The 23,397-nt window shown below is 37.3% G+C and overlaps 1 protein-coding gene across 7 annotated transcripts in view; it reads left to right on the top strand.

The window, feature by feature from the left end:
• AMN1 (antagonist of mitotic exit network 1 homolog) overlaps positions 1 to 23,397 on the top strand; it is a 71,648-nt gene that overhangs the window by 2,988 nt on the left and 45,263 nt on the right. For all 7 annotated transcript variants that reach the window (XM_036099531.2, XM_078075854.1, XM_078075852.1 and 4 more), the window contains exon 2: positions 20,879 to 21,011. In XM_036099531.2, coding sequence (XP_035955424.1) covers positions 20,879 to 21,011 — 133 coding nt within the window. The remainder of the gene's footprint in view (positions 1 to 20,878; positions 21,012 to 23,397) is intronic.

Here is a 23,397-nt window from a genome sequence, read left to right as displayed (position 1 = left end):
TAATAGGTATACTATAGTTTTCTATTGAAACATAACTTTTCTCTCTTATAGTCACCTCGTTTTTTTGTTTTGTTTTGTTTTGTTTTTATTTATTTATTTGATAGAGAGAGGCACAGCGAGAGAGGGAACACAAGCAGGGGGAGAGGGAGAGGGAGAAGCAGGCCTCCCACCGAGCAGGGAGCCCGAGGCGGGGCTCGATCCCAGGACCCTGAGATCATGACCCGAGCCGAAGGCAGACGCTTAACGACTGAGCCACCCAGGTGCCCCTAGTCACTTCGTTTTTACCAAAGATAATCACAATATAATTGTAAAATAAGTTTAGTCTCATTAAATTCAGCTTGTTATTTATATAAGTGCAGCAGAATAGTGATTTTATGCATATGTTCAAATATGATATTCCAGTCCAAGCTTTGGTAACTCAAAGGGTTTTATTGGCTCCACAAATCAACCTTAGCTTCTTAAAAACCATCTGGTAATTAGAAATCTCGGATTAGATGTTTAAACACCTCTTCAGGCCAAGAAGCCAAGCCAAGGGCTTGTCCAATTGTGTCCTGTTATAAAGAGAATAAATTCTTGTTGAATTTATGCAAATACCTATACTGCCATGAAAATAAGTACACTCAATAAGGGTTTTTTGTTGTTGTTTTGTTTTGTTTTGAATTCTGAAGGGATCAGGTAGGGAGAAAAAGATAAATGTTTAATCTTTGTTTACAAAAGTTTACCAAATTGTTATAAGTTACATAGTGGCTTGATAGGAGAAAAGGGGTTCTTTAAATTTGGAGAGTAAAACAGTAAAGAACCAAAAATGTTGCAAACAATGTCATAAAAATTATAATCATCTCCATTAGTTTAGTCCCATGTAATCAATTCTTGTTTTCTTGCTCTTGGGTTAGCAGTTTTATGGATCAATCAGTTTCTCCATAGTATGCTAGAAATTCTTACCTAGTTAAGTCGTATGATCTTAAAATTATCAGAAACTTCTATTCTAGAGTATATGTCAGTGTCTTTTCTATGAATCTCCTTGAAAACAAAGCATTCTGGCCTGTAGTTGATTATAAATGTTTTCATAGAAGAATTAAGTGTAAAACAACTGTCTGTGAATGACAAAAGACTTAAAAATAGCCTTAGTTAAAGAGTTCACTGTAAAAAAAAAAAAAAATGATGTGATTGACAGGTAAGTTTGGCTATTCCTGTGGCATACAACATTTAAAAATAACTGATAACATTATATCAGGGCATATCAGATTCCTAGGAGTTCTATGCAATTTCTGGAACACTTATATTAATAACATATATCCATACAAATACAGTCTAAGAAGATTAAGCATCCCCTTTACTTGATAATGTTTCCCATGCAATTTAACATTTGAGAAATTTATAATTCAATGTCTCCATTTTTATAAGGAGAGAAAAAAAACTGAGATCTTCCAGGGAGCCTTGGGAATACCCCAAAGTTAGTTCGAAGTCAAAAAGACTTCATTTAGAATTTGATTTTGGGCAGTTTGTAAAAAATGTCAAAAGGTTTCAGTCACTTGATTAGAGGCGCCTGAGGGGCACAGTCAGTTAAGCCTCCGACTCTTTGATTTCGGCTCAGGTCATGATCTCAGGGTCGAGCGATTGACCCCATATCGGGCTCTGTGCTGGGCGTGGAGCCTGCTTAAGATTCTCCCTCTCCCTCTCCCCCTCCTCCTCTCTCTCAAAACAAAACAAAACACCACTTAATTAAATAGGATCACAGGTCATTGTGAAATAATACTTAGTTACCTATTCAACCAAAGTAACAAAAAGACTTCACAAGCAAACATAGAAAGTACATAGTTGTTAAAAATACATTAGCTCTGGGGCGCCTGGGTGGCTCAGTCGTTAAGCATCTGCCTTGGGCTCAGGTCATGATCCAAGGGTCCTGGGATCAAGCGCCGCATTGGGCTCCCTGCTCCGCAGGAAGCCTGCTTCTCCCTCTCCCACTCACACTGCTTGTGTTCCCTCTCTCGCTGTGTCTCTCTCTGTCAAATAAATAAAATCTTAAAAAAAAAAAATACCTTAGCTCTTTTAATATTGAAAAGATTGTTTTCCTAAGCAATCAAAAACCTGATAAAGACAAAGTGAAACACAGGAAATTATTTTCGTAAGACATTGAATCTTTGTTTCCTAGACAAAATACACAAAAGGTAAAGAAAAACCTTTCATAATCTCTGATTAAGAGCAGACTAACAATCTAAGAAACTTTGTCCTTTTAACAGAGAGAAAATTAAACTGTGGTTTTGTATTAGTGTATTATTCAACTCAGTTTTGGAAAATTTTATAAATAAATCCATTTAATTTTAGCTAACTTTGACCATGCAGCATGGAATTTCTTCACAAGCCTTCTGCAACTTTCTGTATCCATTTAGATTTTTGTTTTATTCCTTTTTTCTTTCTCATTCTGGGATAACCATTTTACTTTAGGACAAGATTACTCTTTTTTTCCTTAATAAGAACACATCCTATATTCTTTGCATACTCTTCATATAAAAAACACATCCTATTCTCCTCTCATACTTTGTATACATAGTTGTTTTCTTTTACTCTTGTTTTAGTAGGCTTATTTTTATATATGGATCATAAATTTTAACTGTTAGTAATTTTTATTTTCCAATGAAAACTAGGAAGAAGGCAGTTGTAAACATCTGGCATACATCAGCATCTTGTAGTAGATTAGCAAATTTATGAACACTTAATTATAAGAAAGTATATTTTTTAGAGACATGTGCTTCTTCATAGTACATTTTTTTAATGTGGCAAAAGGCATGTTTAAAAATAGATCCAAGTATTTTTTGTCTCTTTATAAAAATTAAGCTGCCAAAAGTAAATAAACTTTTTTTTTTTTTTAAGATTTTATTTATTTGACAGAGAGAGACACAGCGAGAGAGGGAACACAAGCAGGGGGAGTGGGAGAGGGAGAAGCAGGCTTCCTGCTGAGCAGGGAGCCTGATGTGGGGCTCGATCCTGAGCCGAAGGCAGACGCTTAACGAATGAGCCACCCAGGCACCCCAAAAGTAAATAAACTTAAACATATATTTAGCAATTAATGTTTCAGTATATTATCTATTTGGAAATGATCTACATTTTATTTCATTTCATTCATCTACATTAGAGGAATATCCATCATCTTATTTAATCTTAAAATATTTGTTTTTAATAATTATGCTTGGATTAAATATTAAATACCTAACTAACATCTTTGGTTTTTCTTGCTTACAAATTTTGTAACAAAGATAGCATCAGCTTATTTGACTAGTAAATCCAGGTAGGAAAGATTGTATATTGGCATTATGTTTAATGTTGACTACTAAGAAGACATGCCTGTTTTAATTACATCAACACATTTAAACTATTTGCAAAATGCATTGAAGATTATCCCAGATCTTATGAACTTGAAAAGCATTTGGGTTAGTGTCTATATTTCTGAGAGTTTTAAGAATACTTAACTTATTTAAGTACTTATATTTCTTTAAGCTAATTAAATAGAGCTCTTTTTGAAAATCACATATGCATAACATACATACATAGACACATATACATTAATATATAGACAGTTGTAAACAGAGATTTTATAGCTTTCGTTTAAAAATTTTAGCTGTGTGTCAGGTACAGTAATACAAAACCCAAAAGAATAGCTGGACCCAAATTGTGTTTCTGGCAGATAGAATAATTTAAGGTTATCTGCTCAGATGATTTAAGCTTTTTACCACAACTTTTTTATTTGTGTGCTGTAAGAATTCTTTAGAGAAGCTATTTTTGGAGTCATTTTGTCTTTTTAACACTTTGGCATACCAACTAATGAATGCATTTATTGTCTTTAAGTAATTTGTGATCCTCTTTTTTAAAAGGTGCCCCTAAGGTGGGCTATTTTATCTAAGTTAAGGATTTTCCCAAAATGGTCACTGCTGTTCCAATTATTCTTTGTAAAGTTCACCCATTTTTCCAAAAAGGCATAAGATCCTAGTCTGAGTTTTGGACCAGGTAGAACCCATCTTTGCCTTAGATTCCCTAGGAAATCTTAATTATCAGGGGTACTGTTTTTCAACGGCTGTTCCAAAACAGAGAATTTCACACATTAACCCCTCTTTAGAACAGAATAGTGTGACTTACTGAAAACCTTCAACAAAGGTTGCTTAGTAAAACCAGAAAGGTCAACACAAAGGGAGTAGAGTTTGAATCTGAGAAAGACTTACCCTGGAATTCCACGGTTGGTAAGAAAGCAGTGTGCAGTGGGCTTCATGGGTGTTGGCACCTGGTTACTCACTGGCCTTGGGGCTGAGCTGGGGTCATCTTTGGATCCCACTTCTGACACCAAAAACTGTCAAAATAAAATTCAGAGAGTTCTACTTGATACGAATATTTTACTGAGTGAGAAACAAATTGTTAGCAAACAGGGAGACTTCAAACCAGAAGTGGTTAGAATCTCAGAGGCATGTAATTACAGGATGGCTTATAAAGTGAGGATGAGAAAGTTGTTTAATCTTTACAACGATTGGTTATTTACAAGAGGAATTTATACAATATGAAGTTTCCTTAAAAAGTTAAAAATAGGATTACTGTATGATCCAATAATTTCACTACTGGGTATTTACCCAAAGAATACAAAAACACTAATTCAAAAAGATATATATACCCCTATGTTTATTTTTTTCTTCCTTTTTTTTAATTAACATATAATGTATTATTTGTTTCAGGGGTACAGTTTTGTGTACCCCTATGTGTATTGCAGCATTATTTTCAATAGCCAAATTATGGAAGCAACCCAAGTGTCCATTGATAGATGAATGGATAAAGAAGATGTGAAACACACACATACATGCTCGTGCATGCACACACGCACTGGGATATTATTCAGCCATAAAAAAAAAATGAAATCTTGCCATTTGCAACAACATGGATGGAGCTAGAGAATGTAATGCTAAGTGAAATAAGTCAGTCAGAGAATGACAAATACCATATGATTTCACTCATATGTGGAATTTAAGAAACAAAACAAATGAGCAAAGGAAAAAGAGAGAGACAAACCAAGCAACAGATTCTTAAATATAGAGAACAAACTGATGGTTACCAGAGGGGCGGTGGGTTGCGGGGGGAGATGGGTAATAAGTGAAGGGGATTAAAGAGTACACTTATCATGATGAGCACTGAGTAATGTATAGAATTATTGAATCACTACATTGTACACCTGAAACTAATATAACACTGTTAAGTATACTGGAATTAATTTTTTTTTAAATGGGAGTTTATAAATGGCAGGGGATTGGTTAAAAGTGATTCTCTTATACTACTTTAGGAAGATGATTTAAGTGTTATTTATCATTATCAGAGACATTTACAAGAAATAACCTAGGTTAAGTTTCTCTTACAATCATGATAAAAGCTAGATTAAGTTTCACTTATGTGACCTAACTGGTTTTGTCTGCTTGAGGGATTTTCAAGCCTGGTCTCCATGTTATTTTATTTTAACACTAGCAAGTAATAAGCACCACTAAGTGTTAGTTATTGTTATTAATTATTTCACATGAGATATTGTGCTGGAAGTCGCAGTTACAGTGGCAATTGCTTCTCTCCAGGAGCTTTCAGTTCATTAATATTACATTAAAAATATTGCCATGTAAAAATTAAGGCTGAGGAGAACAATTATCTTAATCTGTTGAGTGCTTTTGAAATCACTGAGATGTAACCTTTACATTATATCTCATAAACTTCTGGCCCTCAGTCCACAGTCACATGTTTTGGGGTTTTTTTTTAAGATTTTATTTATTTGAGATCAACAGAGTGCACACTCAAGAAAGAGCATGAGCGGGGTGGGGGGTAGGCAGAGGGAAAGGGAGAAGCAGTCTCCCCTCTGAGCAGGGAGCCTGATGCAGGGCTCCATCCCAGGACCCTGGGATCATGACCTGAGCTGAAGGCAGATGCTTAACCAACTGAACCACCCAGCCACCCCCACAGTCACTTTTTATAAGAGAAATCCGTTGATTCTCCTATGTATAACTCAGGCTTATTTAGAGTCCTGAGAAAAGTATCTTGCTTTCATTCTTGGCTTAAATTTTATGCCTAATCCAAATAGGATTTTCTTTGTCAGTAAAAAGAGTTGGAGAAATAGTTGAGTGCAAGTTAGGAAGACAGACTAAAGCCTAGCTGAATTCCTGTCTTTTAATTCCTGTCTTTGTCCTGACACTTCCCTGATGTATCCATACAAATGATCCTCTGAACTTCTGTGGCCAGAATCAAGTCTTTTATCTCTTCATAGCCACAGTTCCTTATTTTTAGGAGTTGCTCAATATTCAGGTAAGCATGTATTTAAAGTGCACATTTGGCATATGAAGCACTATGCTGATGATTGTGGGAAATAACTAGCATAAAGAAGGTACAGTCTTATGGGACTAGCATTAGGCAAATATATAAATAGCTATAATATAAGTAATAATAGCACAAAAGAGGGATTAACAAAGAGTTTTGAAACTTCTGATGAGGAAAAGAATATACAAGACTAGGAGAAGGCTTTGTAAAGGGGGTTGTATTTGAAGATTCGTAGCATCTGACAATTGGAAATGAGAGGAAATGCATCCAAGAAGGAGTGGAATAATAAGGGCAAAGGCTTGACAAGCAGGAAAGTTAGAAATACGGGAGAAGACCAGACAGCAGTATTTCACCAGAAAGTAGCGTTTCAGTTTGGCTGAAGAATACAATATGAATAGCAGAGTAGTATGACATAAAACCATATAATTAGGAGTAGAACTTTGGGGACCAGAATGATATAACAGTGTTTAATTCTGTAGCAATGGGAGCTATAAAAGATTTTGGAACTGTGCTGGGAGTAGAGAGAGATTTGAATTAGGGAGAAGTTGGGAATAAAGAGACACTTAGGAAACTGTTGCAGAATCTTGGAAAGAGGTAAGGAGAGCCCAAACTAGGAGACATGTATGAAGATGTTCATTGCAGAATTCCACTGTGGTGACAGAAAATTGGAATGTCTATCACTGGGAGAGGTGCCATCGAGTATTATGCAGCTGTTAGGGAAGTGAAGAGTAGATTTGTATGGATGGAACTTTAAGACATAATGCTGGGGTGACTGGGTGGCTCAGTCCATTAAGCTTCAGACTCTTGGTTTGGGCTCAGGTCATGATCTCACAGGTTGTGGGATCCAGCCCCGCATCCCGCCCCATGTCTGCCCCACACACACACACACACACACTCAAACCCTCCCACCCACCCCCATCAGGTCCAGAGACCAGCCCCACACTTGATGGCGTGGAGTCTGCTTGAGATTCTCTGTCTCTGCTCCTCTCCCTGCCCACACACATGCGCGCACACTCTCTCTCTCAAATGAATAAAATCTTAAAATAAAATATAGTGCTTAGTGAGTTAGCAAGGACATTAGGTTTGAGGTTGGTGTTGAGGAGAATAACTACCATGACTTCCAGTGCTTTGACAAAACCTCAGATACGAGGCCTTCTGGCCAAGCATCTGTGATTTCATATTGTTGGAGCATTCACTATACCCCTGGGGGTTGCATCTTTCTATAAGTTTGGCTGTGGCCAAATAAAGATAAATAAACAACTTGATAAATAAACCACTAACATAAAATAAATAAAACATAGTGCTTAATGAAAAAAAGAGGAAACGGAATAACACCTTAAGAAAAATTATCCAGAACTTGGAAATAAAGCAAAAAGATTGGGATGCCTGGGTGGTTCAGTTGGTTAAACATCTGCCTTTGGCTCAGGTCATGATCCCAGGGTCCTGGGATTGAGCCCCATGTCAGGCTCTCAGCTCAGTGGGGAGCCTGCTTCTCCCTCTCCCTCTGCCTGCCACTCTACCTGCTTGTGCTCTCTCTGTCAAATAAATAAATAAAATCTTTTTTTAAAATTAAATAAAGCAAAAAAATGAACACCTGACCTTCATTGTCATACTACAGTGTTGTCCCCCATAGGGTCCATTTTTGGCTTGAGATCCATATTTCCTAATCCTTTTGGGAAGAGGTATGTTCAGGTTGGCAGCTGGTCAGCAAGCTATTTCTGGGATGTAACAAGGTAAGGAGCTTGATCCAAAATAACAATCAACTCTTTTACTGAGTGCACTGTTTAGTCCAGAGGATGGGACTTCTCCATGCAGGAAACTGCTTGGTTTACATCCTTGAATCTCCTCACTGACTAGCTCTTTGAAGCACTGCCTTAGAGAATTCTTTGGATCTGGGATGTGGTGAATAGTTTTAAATAGAAGGACCAAGGAAAGGGAAAAAGCAAAAATTAAAGTTTTCAGCTTTGTTGACCAGGAAAATGGTGATTAACATTAGATAATCATGGAGAAGTAAGTGTCTTATGAGAAAAATGAATCAGAACATCCATTAGAAATATCAAACAGGCAGATAGAAATATGAAAGAGAGATCAAGGATTGAGTCTAAAATTAGGAGTAAATTCCTAACAGATGATAGATGAAGCCATTGCTAAGTTTAAGGGAGAGAATATGGGGAGAGGAAAAGGTGACCAAGGACCAAATTTTATGCAACATTCGTATTATGCCAAAAATGATTTCTTTGTTACATTAATTCACCATATAACTGATGGGTTAAATATAAATAAGTTGTTTCTTTTAACTATAAAATTTGGAGCAATTCCTATCAGATGAGATGTCTATCTCACCCCACCCGCCCACCCCCACCCTTTTTTTTTTTTTTTTTTTACAGCTTTTGAAGATTTTGTTAGGTTTTAGCTGGCCAGTTTTCATTTTTGTTTTGAGAACTTAGACCACCTGTGTCAACCGATGGGACTGAAAACTGAGATAGCTTATGTCAGTATAACTTGCTCCAGGAAATTTTTGCCATCTGTTTATCTAAACAAATGTTTGGTTATTAGGACAAACATTTTGATTATTAAAGCAAACGTTATGTTTATCAGGATAGATTGTTCACCAAGGCCTGCTTTGAGACCCTGTATCCATCAGTCTTACACTATTAGGTCACAAATTTTGCCTAATATTAACCCACTCCCCATCTTGGAGGGAGAAACCTGAATGTACTCTTGCGTAGCTTTCCCCTATTGAGACACTACCAAAACCCTGTTAAATCCTTGCTGTGGAAAATTTAATAAACTTTCTTTGTTTGACCAACAGACTTTTGGATAGACTTCATGAACCATTTAATAGTTCTCATAGCAGTATTTTTCAAAATACTGAATTTGTTTCTTTCCAAGCTCCCTAATGTTGCTGCTGGAGGGAACTGGAGCAAAAAGAGGAAGGCATTTACTGTGGAGAATACATGGCACAGGCTAGACAGCTGAGTTCAGAGAAGAGGACCCTAAAGGGCCCAGATGAAAAAGACTAGGAAGAGAGATGGAGCAGAAAAAAGGATGGCATTGTGGGGAAAAGGGAAACAGTTGAAATATAGCTGAAATCTGCGTAAAGGAAAATATAAGGGGAATGACTGTCAGTATAGAATCTGATTTTACCCTTCTTATAAGCTAATACATTTTTTAGCCTGGTTTTGTTTCGTGGATGCTGGTAGAACAAAGGTTCTTGGATCAAAGGCACAATGGACTTTATTATTCATTGCACAGCAAGCAGTATGAGCATTAGCGTGTTTATGTCACTTCCTCTTGACCTCCAAGACACACAGCAGCAACACAAAGGGCTCAGATGGATGCCAACACAAGCAGTGGGTTGCATTCCACAAGAGTAACACAGAGGGCCCAAATGAATGTCTAATCAAGCTGTGAGGTGCATTACAGGAAAGAAACACTGAATTTGGGGACTCTGCCATTGTAGAGTAAGCAGTAAGTGATGTAGGAAAGATGTTAGGATTCAAAGCTGATAGCCAAGAAAGAATTCTTGACATGGCTTTGGTACAAAAAGGTGGTTTTATGAAAGCACGGGGACAGGACCCATGGGCAGAAGGAGTTGCACTGGGGTCATGAGGAGCGGCCCATTATATCCTTTCAAGTTGGGAAGGGGTTAGTGATAGCACAAGTCTCTGAGGAATTTTGGAAGCAAGGTTTCCAGGACCTTGAGGGGGCTAGCTATTGTTGGGAAAAAGGTCATTTATTACCATCTAATAAAACCTTAGTCATGAGACCCTTCAGATGTATATCAGTGGGCCATATGCTTGGGGGATGATTGCCAACACGTATCTTGGGGGGTTTAGATATAAAGGAAGTTTCCAAAAGAATTTTTATATGTTAAAGTAGGCTTACGGGATCCAGGGGGATGGGGCAGGTTGGGCTAGGATTGCCTTTTGCCCTTAGCAAAGTATTAACATTGAGGCAGTTGAGTCCCAGAGGAATGTTACTCTCTGTTTCAAGGACTTGTCAGTGGGCTGTAGGTAGTAAGGAAATTTAATAATTTTTCTTCTGCCTTTGTTTCCCATATCACATTGACTAGAGGTGGAAAAGCGCCATTTTTTTAAAATATCACTTTGGGTTAGAGCACAAATTGCTGTAAATGGGGAGAGCATTTGCTACTAGATCTCAAGGAGTCTCATATCCCCAGACCTGGCCCACAGAACTTTTCTCCTCCTTCTTGCATAAACCTATGTTTCCATCAGCATCCCATTCTCATCCCAAAATTGTTAGATCTAGGATTTGATTTTACTTGATGAGACTGTTACTGTTCATATTGTTTGACAGTGGCAGAAGACACAAGATTTCTGGGCTAGAGACAAGGGACTTTGTTACAGCACAGCAAGCCGCATGAGCAGTTTGCCTCAGTTGCCCTTCTCCCCCAAATCCAATGAGGATGACACAGAGGGCTCAGATGGATGCCTGCACAATCGGTATATTACAGGGAAAAAAACCACTGAGCTCGAGGAATACACAGTTTTGTAACAAGCAATAAGCAGACTTGCCCTTTGTCTTGGAGGGAGACAATACCTTATCTCTCAGAACTGTTTGCTACAAACACAACCCACCTGAGAAATGGCCCAAATAAAGAGCAGTTGGGACCTTACCTTCTGAGCATACCTATGGAAGTGTGAAAGGCCTAACTATGACCACGAGCCAGAAGTTGGGAAACTGTCTCACCTCAATTTTTAAAACAATTTAGCAATTATATGGATTTTTAAAAATACATGAGTATGTCTGTCTGTCTGTCTCTCTCTCTCTCTCACCATTTCTTTCCAAGAATTGTTGTAGAATCAGTTGGGATAGAAAGACCTTGCACTGAAAAGTAAGCAAACTTAAAATGACCAACTTATTTGAAAAGAGCCCAAGTACATATTTGAAAGAAAAGGAGTCACTATATTTCTTATTAATGGGATACAGTTGTTAAATGGATGCGAAGATTGATGCTATTTGGAAGACTTACTGAAAAGGAAGTATGAGGAGCTGCACAGACCTGCTCCCCCGTAAAATAAGCATAAAAGTTGAAAATTATAAAACAAAACCAACGCTTAAAGTCTCTGGAAATCCTCCTAAGGGCAGACAGCAAATGAAAAAAACATTCATTCAAGATAATCTTTTAAAACTCAGTAAGAACAACAAGTCTATGGCATTTGAACCATACCTCCACTCCAGGTGGGTATGGCTAAGGTGATGGAGCTACGTCTCCCCCCAGTTCCTAGTCAAGGGCTTCAGTATTTTCCTGGAAAAAACAGGATGCCAGTATTTCTTGTCACACTTCTCCCTAGGTACTTGTTCACAGGCTAAATTATGGGTGAGTATGGTCGACGGTTGGGGGATTGCTACCTCCACCTAGCCCATACTTATGGAGCACAGGTTCTATTTCAGCATGGCATGCTGAGAATACTGGGATGCTGATCTCTCTTATCCCAGCTCATTCGTGGGTAGAGGTTCCATCCTAGAAGAGGCAAGTAAGAAGACCAGAGGCTACTGCCCAGCACTCTGCTCCGAAAGTAGGGGTTTCACTCAGAGAGAAGCATATCATCATCCTTGTTCCCAGCTCTGAAATTGTAGCTTAGAGATTTTTCCCAAGAAGTAAGACAGGCTGCAAAACAATTCTAAAGCTGTCAAGAAAATGATTTTATTTGAAACAGAGGGTGAAGGAAGTTCAAATCTAAGTAAGTATTAACCAAGAGTCTGAGAGCTACATGTGAGATGCAAGCTAAACCATAGGCATGTATCAATACTTTATTCCTTTTTAATGGCTGAATGGTATTTCATTATATGGATATACCATATAATGAAATGGGAAAAGAAGTTTACCAGAGGGAACCAGGGAAAGGGACATCTAACAAGAGCCTGCCCTGAGTCAGAACAAACCTTAAACACTGATCTCAGAAACGAATCCCACAAAGGAGTCCAAAATGAATTGGATGACATTGTGGAGCAATTTGTACCCCACACATTGTTGAAAACATGAGAGCAATCTGTAAGGAGTGAAGGTTGACAGCCTTTGGCTCTGAGTCACAGAGAGCCCTACCAAAACCACTGACATCCTAAGGGAACAATGCTTATGTCCAAGCTGTGCCCACTAAGAAGCAAATCAGAAGTTGCATATAGTGAGGGAAATAGACTTCACTAAAATAGTCCAGCCAGGTCACTAAACAAACAAATAATCACAAATGTGTGGGATCAATATCCAAAGTTTCTACATTTTATTATCTAAACTGTCCCGTTTTCAACAAAAAAATTTCAAGACAAACAGAAAGTTTGACTCGTACACAGAAAAAAATAGGCAACAGAAACTTCCTTAGAGAGGACCCAGATGTTGGACTTAGCAAGACTTCAGAGAAACTATTATAAACGTATTCAAAGAATTAAAAGAAGACATATATTAAGTAAAGGAGAAAACTGCTTGGCAGTTCCTTAAGAAGTTAAATTTTTTTTTTTTTTTAAAGATTTTATTTATGTGACAGAGAGAGACACAGCAAGAGAGGGAACACAAGCAGGGGGAGTGGGAGCGGGAGAAGCAGGCTTCCCGCTGAGCTGGGAGCCCGATGTGGGGCTCGATCCCAGGACCCTGGGATCATGACCTGAGCCGAAGGCAGACGCTTAACGACTGAGCCACCCAGGCGCCCCAAGAAGTTAAATATTGAGGGGTGCCTGGGTGATTCAGTTGGTTAAGCGTCTACCTTCCACTCAGGTCATGATCTCAGGGTCCTGGGATTGAGCCCCACATCAGGCTCCCTGATCAGTGGGGAGATTGCTTCTCCCTCTCCTTCTGCCTGCCAATCCCCCTGCTTGTACTCTCTCTCTGTGTCAAATAAATAAATAAATAAAATCTTTAAAAAAAAAAAAAAAGTTAAACATGGAATTTTTATATTACCCAGCAATTTCACTCCCAAGTATATACCCAAAAGAACTGAAACTAGATACTCAAATAAATACTAGTACATATATGTTCATAGCAGCAGTATTCACAATAGCTAAAAAGTGGAAACAACCAAAATGTCCATCACCAATGATCATTAAACAAAATGTGGGGGGCACCTGACTGGCTTGGTCAGTAGAGCATGTGACTCTTGATCTCCGGGTTTTGAGTTCAAGCTCCACATTGGGTGTAGAGATTACTTAAAAATAAAATCTTTTAAATAAATGTGGTATATCGGGGGTGCCTGGGTGGCTCAGTCATTAAGTGTCTGCCTTCGGCTCCAGTCATGATCCCAGGGTCCTGGGATTGAGCCCCATATCAGGCTCCCTGCTCCACGGAAGGCCTGCTTCTCTCTCTCCCACTCCCCCACTTGTGTTCCTGCTCTCGCTGTGTCTCTCTCTGTCAAATAAATAAATAAAATATTTTTTAAAAAAATAATAAAAAATAAATGTGGTATATCCATATAATGAAATACCATTCAGCCATTAAAAAGGAATAAAGTATTGATACATGCAACAACATGGATGAACCTTGGAAACATTATGCTAAGTGGATGAAGCCAGACACAAAAGACCACATATTGTATGAATTCATTTATATGAAATAACTGAAATAGATAAATCCATAGCAACAGAGAGCAAGTTGGTAGTTGCCAGATACCCAGTGGAGAGAGGAATGGGGACTGACTCCTTAATAGGTACACATTTTCTCTTGAGCTAATAACAAATGTTTTATAACTAGATAGAGGTGGTAGTTGCACAACATTATAAATGTACAAAATGCCACTGAATTGTATGCTTCAATTAATTATATTTTATGAATTTCACCTTGATTTCAAAAAAGGAAAAGAAGGTATGATGACAGTGTCTCATCAAATAGACAATAGCAGTAAAGAGATAGCAATCATATATAAAAAAAGAACCTAATGGAAATTCTGGAATTGAAAAAGTACAGTAATTGAAATGGAAGAACTTAAAAATGTTATGCTAAGTAAAAGAAGCCAGTAACAAGAGACCATATATTATTACGATTCCGTTTATGTGGATGAGACAGAGTAGATGGGTCGGAGATGGGAGAGATTGTCAGCTGACTGCTAATGGGTACAAGATTTATTTTTAGAGTAATGAAAATGTTCTGGAATTAGATAGTGATGATGAATGCACAATTCTGTGAATATACCAAAAAACACTGATGTTATGTCAATTATATCTTAATAAAGCCATTATCAAAAAGTTGGGAGTTTTTTTCATTAAGCTTTTACTTTTAGAATAAATGATATAAATGTCTGTTGATAATGGAATATCTGATTTCAATATCCTAACAGAGTAGAGGAGAATGAGAGCTGGGAGAGTCTAAACTTATTACCCTTTATTATGCCATGTAGTCCATTCAGTGTGAATTACTTAAAATATACAAACACCTAAATGAAACATAGTTTTGGAAAATGAGAGAGCTAGCCATGGAGATACGCCGCTCAGATCACTCTTCAGGGAAGGACTTGCTGCCCATGGAGAGAATGGTCAACAGATAGCTTGCATTACTCAGCTCCTTCGGAATCTACCCCTGCTGCAGAGCCGCCTAGCTTGAGGTCGCACACGCCCCACCCCCAGAGCAACCCACATGCACTGACAAGGATATAGAGTCCCAGCCAAAAGTGGAATTCCTGTTGAAAAACTGGTCTTTCATGCCTTTATTATGCACAAGTGTATGGTTTGAATGTTCACTGTGAATATGTTACAGAATCCTCAAGATAAATAAATAACATTAACTTTGCTTTGGAACTTGTGAACGCTCATGGGATGTGCTACAGGCTGAATGTTAAGTAGGTGGGGGCTTTTGGAGGTGTTTAAATCATGAGGGTAGGGCCCTCATGATTGGGATTAGTGCCCTTTTAAAACTTCCAGAGAAATCTCTGGCCCCTTCCACTATATGAGGACACATAGAGAGGGCACTGAATATGAACCAGGAAGAGGGCCCTTATTCAACCATGCTAGCACTCTGATCTCAGACTTATAGCATCCAGCACTGTGAGGATTAAATTTCTCATGTTTATGAGCCTGCCACTCTGTGGTATTTTGTTATTGAAGCCCAACCAAACATAGGGTCCTCAAGCAGAGAAAACCCAAACCTTCACTATGGGGATGGCTTCACACAAAGAACACAGGACTCTCATGAAAAATTACTTGTGTAAAAGAGTTAACAGTAAAAACTTAAAAAGGCAGGGGGGTGTGTTTGGATGGCTCAGTTGGTTAAGGGACCCACGCTTGATTTCGGCTCAGGTCATGACCTCAGTTGTGAGGTTGAGCCCTGCCTGGAGCCCTGCATCCAGCCCCACATCAGGCTCAGCGGGGAGTCTGCTGGAGATTAAAGAATTTAAAAAAAAAAACTTACAAAAAAATGGCACGAAAGAGACTCAGCAGAAAATAGAGAATTGACACTTTAAGAACTACAAATAATAGAACAGTTTGAAAGGTATTTTAAAACAAATGTATTAGACATATTCAAAAACAAAGAAACAGTTATCCTTAAGAGAATACAGATAATAGATTTTTTTTTAAAGATTTTATTTATTTGAGAGAGAATGAGAGAGTAAGCACAAGCAGGGAAGAGGGGCAGAAGAAGAGGGATAAACAGACTCCCCACTGAGCAGGGAGCCTGATGTGGGGCTCCATGCCAGCACCCTGGGATCACAACCTGAGCCAAAGGTGGATGCTTAACTAACTGAGCTACCCAGGCGCCCCAGATTTTTTTTAATTAGAAGTCCTACAAAAGAAAAATGTAGCCATTGAAATAACAATCTAAATTCCTTTGCATGTTTCGTAGTGGATGATAGATTGGACTACATCCTGTCTATCTAAAATGAGACTTACTGGTCCTCCCCACCCTTCCATACTTATTCACAGTTAACTAAGTCTGGGACCCTCGGGGTGCTGTCGAGGTCATTACTGCAGATTGGCCTTACCCTGCTACTTGGAATACTATTGATAGTAGCCTTAATTAAATGCTTTAAGAGACAAAGTGAACAGATTTGGTTTCTGCCTTTGTTGATCAAATTAATTAGAGTAGCTGACAGAGTGGTACACTTACATAAATATTTGAGTTCAGCCAAGAACGTGTTGGGTAGATGTTGGGAGAGGCAATCTGCCATGAACTTTACAGGTATGCCAAGAATGTAGGGCCTTGACTACTCTTTACCTAGGGCATTTCTCAGGGTTGTTTGTGCAGCAAATATTGTCTCCTTCCAAAACAGAGCAGACTTGCTTCAGTTTACCATAAAAGTTGTGAATCACCCAAGCTCGGTGTTTTCTCCTGCAATACAACCCACCGCGTGAGCAAGCATTCATCTGGGCCCTACGTACATTACACTGTAGGACTTAGAGGGCATGGGGAACCTGCATAAATGTGAAGCTCTGGCTACTGCTCTTGTCATGAGTAATAAAGCCCTTTTTCTATGACCCAGGAATCTCTGGGTCTTCTGCCAGCATTCATGAATTGGTAATAGGCTCACTTGTAAGCTTGTAAGTGGGGTAAACTCTCAGATTCTGCATAGTTCTTTACAATTGCAACAATCAATTCCAGGTAGTTTTTAAGTCAAAAAGCGAAAAGTAGGGGCACCTGGCTGGCTCAGTCAGTAGAACATGCAACTCTTGGTCTCAGGGTTGTGAGTTTGAGCCCCACAGTGGGCATAGAGTATACTTAATTTAAAAAAAAAATTGTTTTTAAGTGAAAGGTAAAACAATACATTTAGTGAATTTTTTCTGGAAGAAAACATAGCAGAATATCTTCATGAACTTAGGACAGTGAAAGAGTTCATAAACAGAACCCAAAAGAAACCATAAAGAAAACATTAATATATTGGGCTGCATTAGATTATACTTCTCTTCAACATAAGACATGATTAAGAGAATGAAAAGGCAAACCACAGAATGGGAGAATATATTTGTAACATATATAACCAACAGAAAGCTCATATCCAGAATATAAGAGGAACTCCTACATATCCGTAAGTAAAACATAGACCCAAAAGAAAGCTTGGCAGGATACTTGAACAGATACTCCTCAAGAGACCATCCAAATGAACAATAAAGAAATGAAAACATGCTCAAATTAATTAATAATAAGGGACTGAAACTTAAAGTCACATTGCATTGCTACCATATATTCATAAATTGGCTAAAATTTAAAAACTGACAATGCCGAGTGTTGGCAAGGATATGGATTCCAGGAATCAGTACAATCACTTCAGAAAACTGTTTGGCATTAAGCTAAACATATGCATACCTTATCAGCAAGCAATTCTGCTCCTAGATATATACTTGATCAAAAACAGGCACACATGGCACCAAAAGACCTTCCAAGAGTATTCATATGAATTTTATACATAAGAGTAAATTATAAACCACCCAACTGTACAGCAACAGTAGAAAAGATAAATTATTCACACAATGGAATAGTAGGCAGCATTGAAAATGGACATGAACAAACAGAAAATTAAAATGAACAAATTATAGCTATCTGCAATAATGCAGATGAGTCTTGTAAACATGTTAGCAAAAGAGGGGCACCTAGGTGGCTCAGTCAGTTAAGCATCTGCCTTCGGCTCAGATCATGATCCCAGGGTTTTGGGATTGAGCCCTGCATCAGGCTCCCTGCTCAATAGGGTGTCTGCTTTTTTTTTTTTTTTGAAAAGATTTTATTTATTTATTCGTCAGAGAGAGAGAGCACAAGCAGGGGGAGCGGCAGGCAGAGGGAGAAGCAGGCTCCCTGCTGAGCAAGGAGCCCGATACGGGACTCGATCCCAGGACCCTGGGATCATGACCTGAGCCGAAGGCAGGGGGTGTCTGCTTCTTGCTTTCTCTCCCCCTTCTCATGCTGTCTCTCAAATAAATAAATAAAATCTTAAAAAAAAAAAAAAAAACATGTTAGCAAAAGAAGCCAAAGAAGGATAGTAGAACAACTTTAAAACTGGACTGAATACAATCTGATGTGAAAAACAGTATGTATAGAGAGAGACATTACTTAATGATAAAAGGAATATTCCACAAGAAGATATAATGATCATGAATTTGCAACTAACACCAAAGTCTTAGGAAAAGGAAAATTGTCACTTACAAGGACAATTGACAAGGTCAGCCATGGTAGGAAACTTAATACACTACATTTTGCAAATATAAAAACAATAGTCTGTTATTTATGCATATATACTTTAGTAGTAAAAATAAAATCATGGACACAAACTGTTTTCAAAAACTTCATGCTAGTGGTTGCCTCTGCAAAGACAGAGAAAGAGTAAACCTATGTAGATGTACAAAGGAGGCTTTATTTTTATCTGAAATGTTTTATTTCTTATCACTTTTCGGCCTTTTGGCTAAGATCAAGTGTGAAATGTTTTATGTCTTAAGAAAGATATCTGACACAATGATAAATAATAAATTTTAAAATTCTAGACTTATGGTACATGGGTTTTATGTCATCCTATTTTATTTTTATGTATTTTTGAATTTTTTCATTATAAAACAGTAATGTACAAAAAGCAAAAACGAGTAGAAATGAAAGTAAAACTTGATTTCAAAATACAAGTATTATAAATTAAGAATTCTACAAATAGGGGCACCTAGGTGGCTCAGTCAGTTAAGCGTCCGACTCTTGGTTTCAGCTCAGGTCATGATCTCAGGGTCGTGAGATCGAGCCCTGTGTCAGGCTCCATGCTCAGTGCAGAGTCTGCTGGAGATTCTCTCCCTCTTCCTCCCCCCCGCTCCTCCCCTCTGCTCATGCTCACTCCCTCTCTCTAAAATAAAGAAATAAAATCTTTAAAAAAAAAAGAATTCTACAAATTTGGTAGAAAGATAACAGAAGAATTAAATACTATCAAACAATCACATATATTCACATAATATATTTGTGTGCATATACATATACTTATATGGAGAGATATATTTAGACATACATGTATAATAGAACATTACATCTCTTAGAGAATATATATTCTCTGAATACTTGTGGAACAAATACAAATTCAGTCATATATTTGGCCACAAAAACAACTCTTAAAATTTAAGTCAAAAAACAGCAAAATAGGCAAAGGATATGAATAGACAATTTAGAGAAAAGCATATCCAGAGAGCCAGCAAGTTCATAAAAAGATGTCAAATTTACTAGTAATTAGAGGAATACAAATTAAAGTAATAATAAGATACCACTTTTCACACATGAGATTTTCCAACATTTAAGAGTAGGTAGATCTTAAAAACACTGGTGAGTGAAAAACTAAACAAATCTATGACAAATACCAGATATATAAATTAGAAATACATACAACAAGCATGTTAAAAGGACACATACAACGAAAGGGTACACACTAGACATTAGAATGGATTCCTGGAGTGGTGGGGTGTGGGATTGGGGAGACAACGGAAATAAATGGAAAAATAAATAAAATGAACCTGTTGCTTCAGGAATGTAGAGGAATACGATACTCCAGTACTGCTGATAGAAATATGAAGTGTCACAGACTTTCTAGAAAACAAGTTGACAACGTATGTTAACATGTCCTAGAAACAGTGGAATGTTCATAAATAGGGGAATAACTAAATAAATCCTCCATGCTGTGAAATATTATATGGCCATTAAGCCATTAAGGGAGCATTAAAACTATACTTGATGCTTTGAAGAATTCTGTAAGATATTATTGAATGAAAGAGGGTATAGAAAAGTGAGTATACGGTGAGGCCATTTTAGGAAACAGTGATCCCCCCATCCCTTTAAATGTGTCAGTGTGTGTGTGTGTGTGTGTGTGTGTGTGTGTGTGTGTGTGTGTGTACGCATGCACATGTGTATAAAAGCACAGAAAAAAATAAAGAACATACACTAGATATTAGTGGGAGGAACTAATCTAATGGAAGGGGGAAGGATAGGATGTAATGTATAGTGTATATGTATATAATGTAAAATTATATATGTGGAGGTAGTTGAAATCAGAGATTTAAGTAAGATTTATGTTTGTTTAAAATATGAGTTTCTCAGATAGTTGGAATTTCAGGCTACATAGGAAATATGTTGGTCATATGGGCCTTGATTATTGCCTGCTCTGATAACTCTCCTTTATATATATACAATCCTGGCACTAAGTTTGTTATCTCCATGATTTGTACTATTTGTGCAATCGTTGTGGTTGTAGTTCTTTCATGATTTCATTATACACATAATTTTTAAGAAAAATAGTGAAAAGTTTGCTGGATTAATAGATAAAACTTGTCAATAAGTAGGCCCTCATCCAATATTTATTTAGGAATATGTAACTGAAATCTTGGTAGTAACTGTGTCTTAGGAATTAGAGAGACTGACTTAGGAAAATTTTTTTTTGTCATTTAGAATGCATTTTAGTAAATGAGGTATACTGAGAAAAAAATGTAAAGGAAGAGCCTCAGCCTAACAGAGCGCATGCTAGGCTTTTGAATCTCAGCAAGCTTTAGTTGCAAATATCGATACAAATGTACACCCTATTTATGAAAAGACTAAATGAGAAGGAACAGCATAAATATTAGGAATGAGGACCAGTACCATGTAATTTACTACATTGTATTTGTATTTCAGATGCCTGTGGTGCTTCATGAAGAACATCTCCAGATACATCACAGACATTAAGCCTTTACCTCCCAACATAAAAGATAGACTGATTAAAATAATGAGTGTCCAGGGGCAGATAACAGATTCAAATATAAGTGAGGTAAGAGTATGTACAATTGCAAAGCAAGCATATTATATTTTACTGTTAGATATGGTTTCAGATATTTGGAGCAATAGCATATAGTAGGCTTAGTTATAATTTTAAAATATAACAAAACATTGGGGTTCTTTTTTTCTCCAGATAACCAAAATGTTCATGTGTAATAGTTGCTAAAAATCTCTCACCGTTCTTTCAGCTGCTCCCCTTGTCTTCATCATACCAGCACCCTTGATCTCTGCATTTTCAAAAAGTTATAAGCTTTTTGATCAATTATACCTCAATAAGACTGGAAGAAGTAAAAATAAAAATGCAGGGTGAATACACAAATGGCAAAAAGAAAAAAAAAACCCACAGTAAGAAATATATGCTGCATTATGACTCTGGTCCACAAACCACACTCACATGTAACCATACTATGTACAGTACACTTGGATATTTTCTACTTTATTCTGTTATGTCTTATGTCAGTTTACAGAAATGTTGATCAGAGTCTACTAAATTGATTTTATCCATTCATGGATAACAATCAGCAGTTAAAAGCCACTCTTCTAAACTCTTCTCACTCTTCTGGAGACCTCACTCCTGCTAATTGATACTAATCACTACAACTAAGCTAAAATTGGCTGTTCTATAAGGCAGTGAGTATAGTAAGGCCCTCCAACCTGAATTGAAATCCTAGCTTTGCCACTCTTTCCGACATTGAGCCTCAGTTCTCTTAACCGTAAAATGGGTTTGCAGCCATCATCACTGTCTGCCAAAGACTCTAGTCTACACTGGACTAGTCTACTGTAGAAACTCTGGTTCTAACTAGCAATTGCTGACTTTACTACACATTCTGCCCAAAGCTTATGATCAAAAGGGATCTGATGATAGCACTCTAGCACATGACTGTCCCTGTGACCTTCACATTATAATTGCACTTGGATGTGCCATTTGTGTTTCTTCTAACATTAACCTGATGTACTTATAATGGTTTGTTTTCTTCATTTTAGCTTGCATTGGAACATAGACATTTTAGTGTTGTAGTCTGCTTAGCTCTATGGAGGTAGAATAATATCCCCAGGTTCTTACTGTCAGTGGTTCTGTGGATGTATCTAGTTTGTGTGTGGTCCACAGAAGAATCATTATGACGCTACAGAAAACTGGTGGTTTTCTTCTGTTCCCCACCAGCCCCATTTTGTTCTCACCCATTAGCCTATATTGCAGTGGCTTAGATTTTTGTTTTATGGCAATCCTTAATATTCATTTAAACCTAATTTTACCTGAAAAAAAAAAAATAAACCTAATTTTACCTGAATAGAAAAGGGCTAAGGAGTGAAAGAGATAGAAAAAAACAGAAGTATGATTTCTTTGTGCTCTCCCTCGAATCTCCATCCTTACAAGTCCTACTTATGAAATTATTCAAAAAGCCAGATCTAACATCTGTTACAAAGTTGCATGCATAGTTGGATGGCTCTCTTTGAAATATTTCCTAAATCTTTTTATAGTTGGATGGAGGAGGCCTTTCTAAACATGACACCAAAGTTAGAAACCAAGAAGAAAAAAATTGGTGGATTTGATTACATAACAATATGAACTTCCTTATAGCTAGAAGAAAAAAAAAGAAGCAAAGTCAAGTAACAAACTAGGAAAAATATTTGCAATACACATGCAATTCTACAGGTTTGTTATCTTGACAATTTAAAGAATCCCTACAAACCACTAAGAAAAATTAAAACAAATACTAAAACAAAGAATCAGGAAGTACTCAAAGGAAAATATATAAATCACTATTAACATATAAAAGGAAATTTAACCTCATTAGTAATAAAAGTCACAGTTTGTCTTTCAGTTTGGCAGACTTAAAAAATAATAATACCCAGTGTTGACAATAGTGTGGGCAATAGTCACTTTTATCTCCTATTGATGGGAGTATAAATTGATAAAAAACCTTTTAGGAGGACAGCTTGCCATTAACTATCAAAAGTCCTAAAAATGTGCTTACTATTGACTCAACAATTTTAGTCCTAGTATTTTTCGAGTTTTATTGAGATATAATTGACATATAACATTGTGTAAATTTAAAGCAAATAATATAACGCAATGATTTGATGCATTTATACATTGCAAAATGATTACCACAGTGGGTTATTTAACATCTCCATCACTTCATATAATTACCATTTACTTCTGACATCAATCCCAAGAAAATAATAATAGGGAAAGCACACAAGTGTGCTTATCATAATATTTATAATAACAGTTGACATATATAGCATACATTGTAAGCCAGGCATCTTTACTTCTCACAAAATATTAACCCCATTTTAATAATGAGGACATTGAGGCCCACAAACACATACAAAAACCAGAGCGTGATCATATTCATAGGGTTCAAACTCAGGCA

This window comes from Halichoerus grypus, chromosome 6, assembly GCF_964656455.1.
Source record: "Halichoerus grypus chromosome 6, mHalGry1.hap1.1, whole genome shotgun sequence".
Taxonomy (NCBI): Eukaryota; Metazoa; Chordata; class Mammalia; order Carnivora; family Phocidae; genus Halichoerus; species Halichoerus grypus.
The sequence above is the reverse complement of the archived record's forward strand: the minus strand, read 5'-3'. Positions and strand labels throughout refer to the sequence as shown.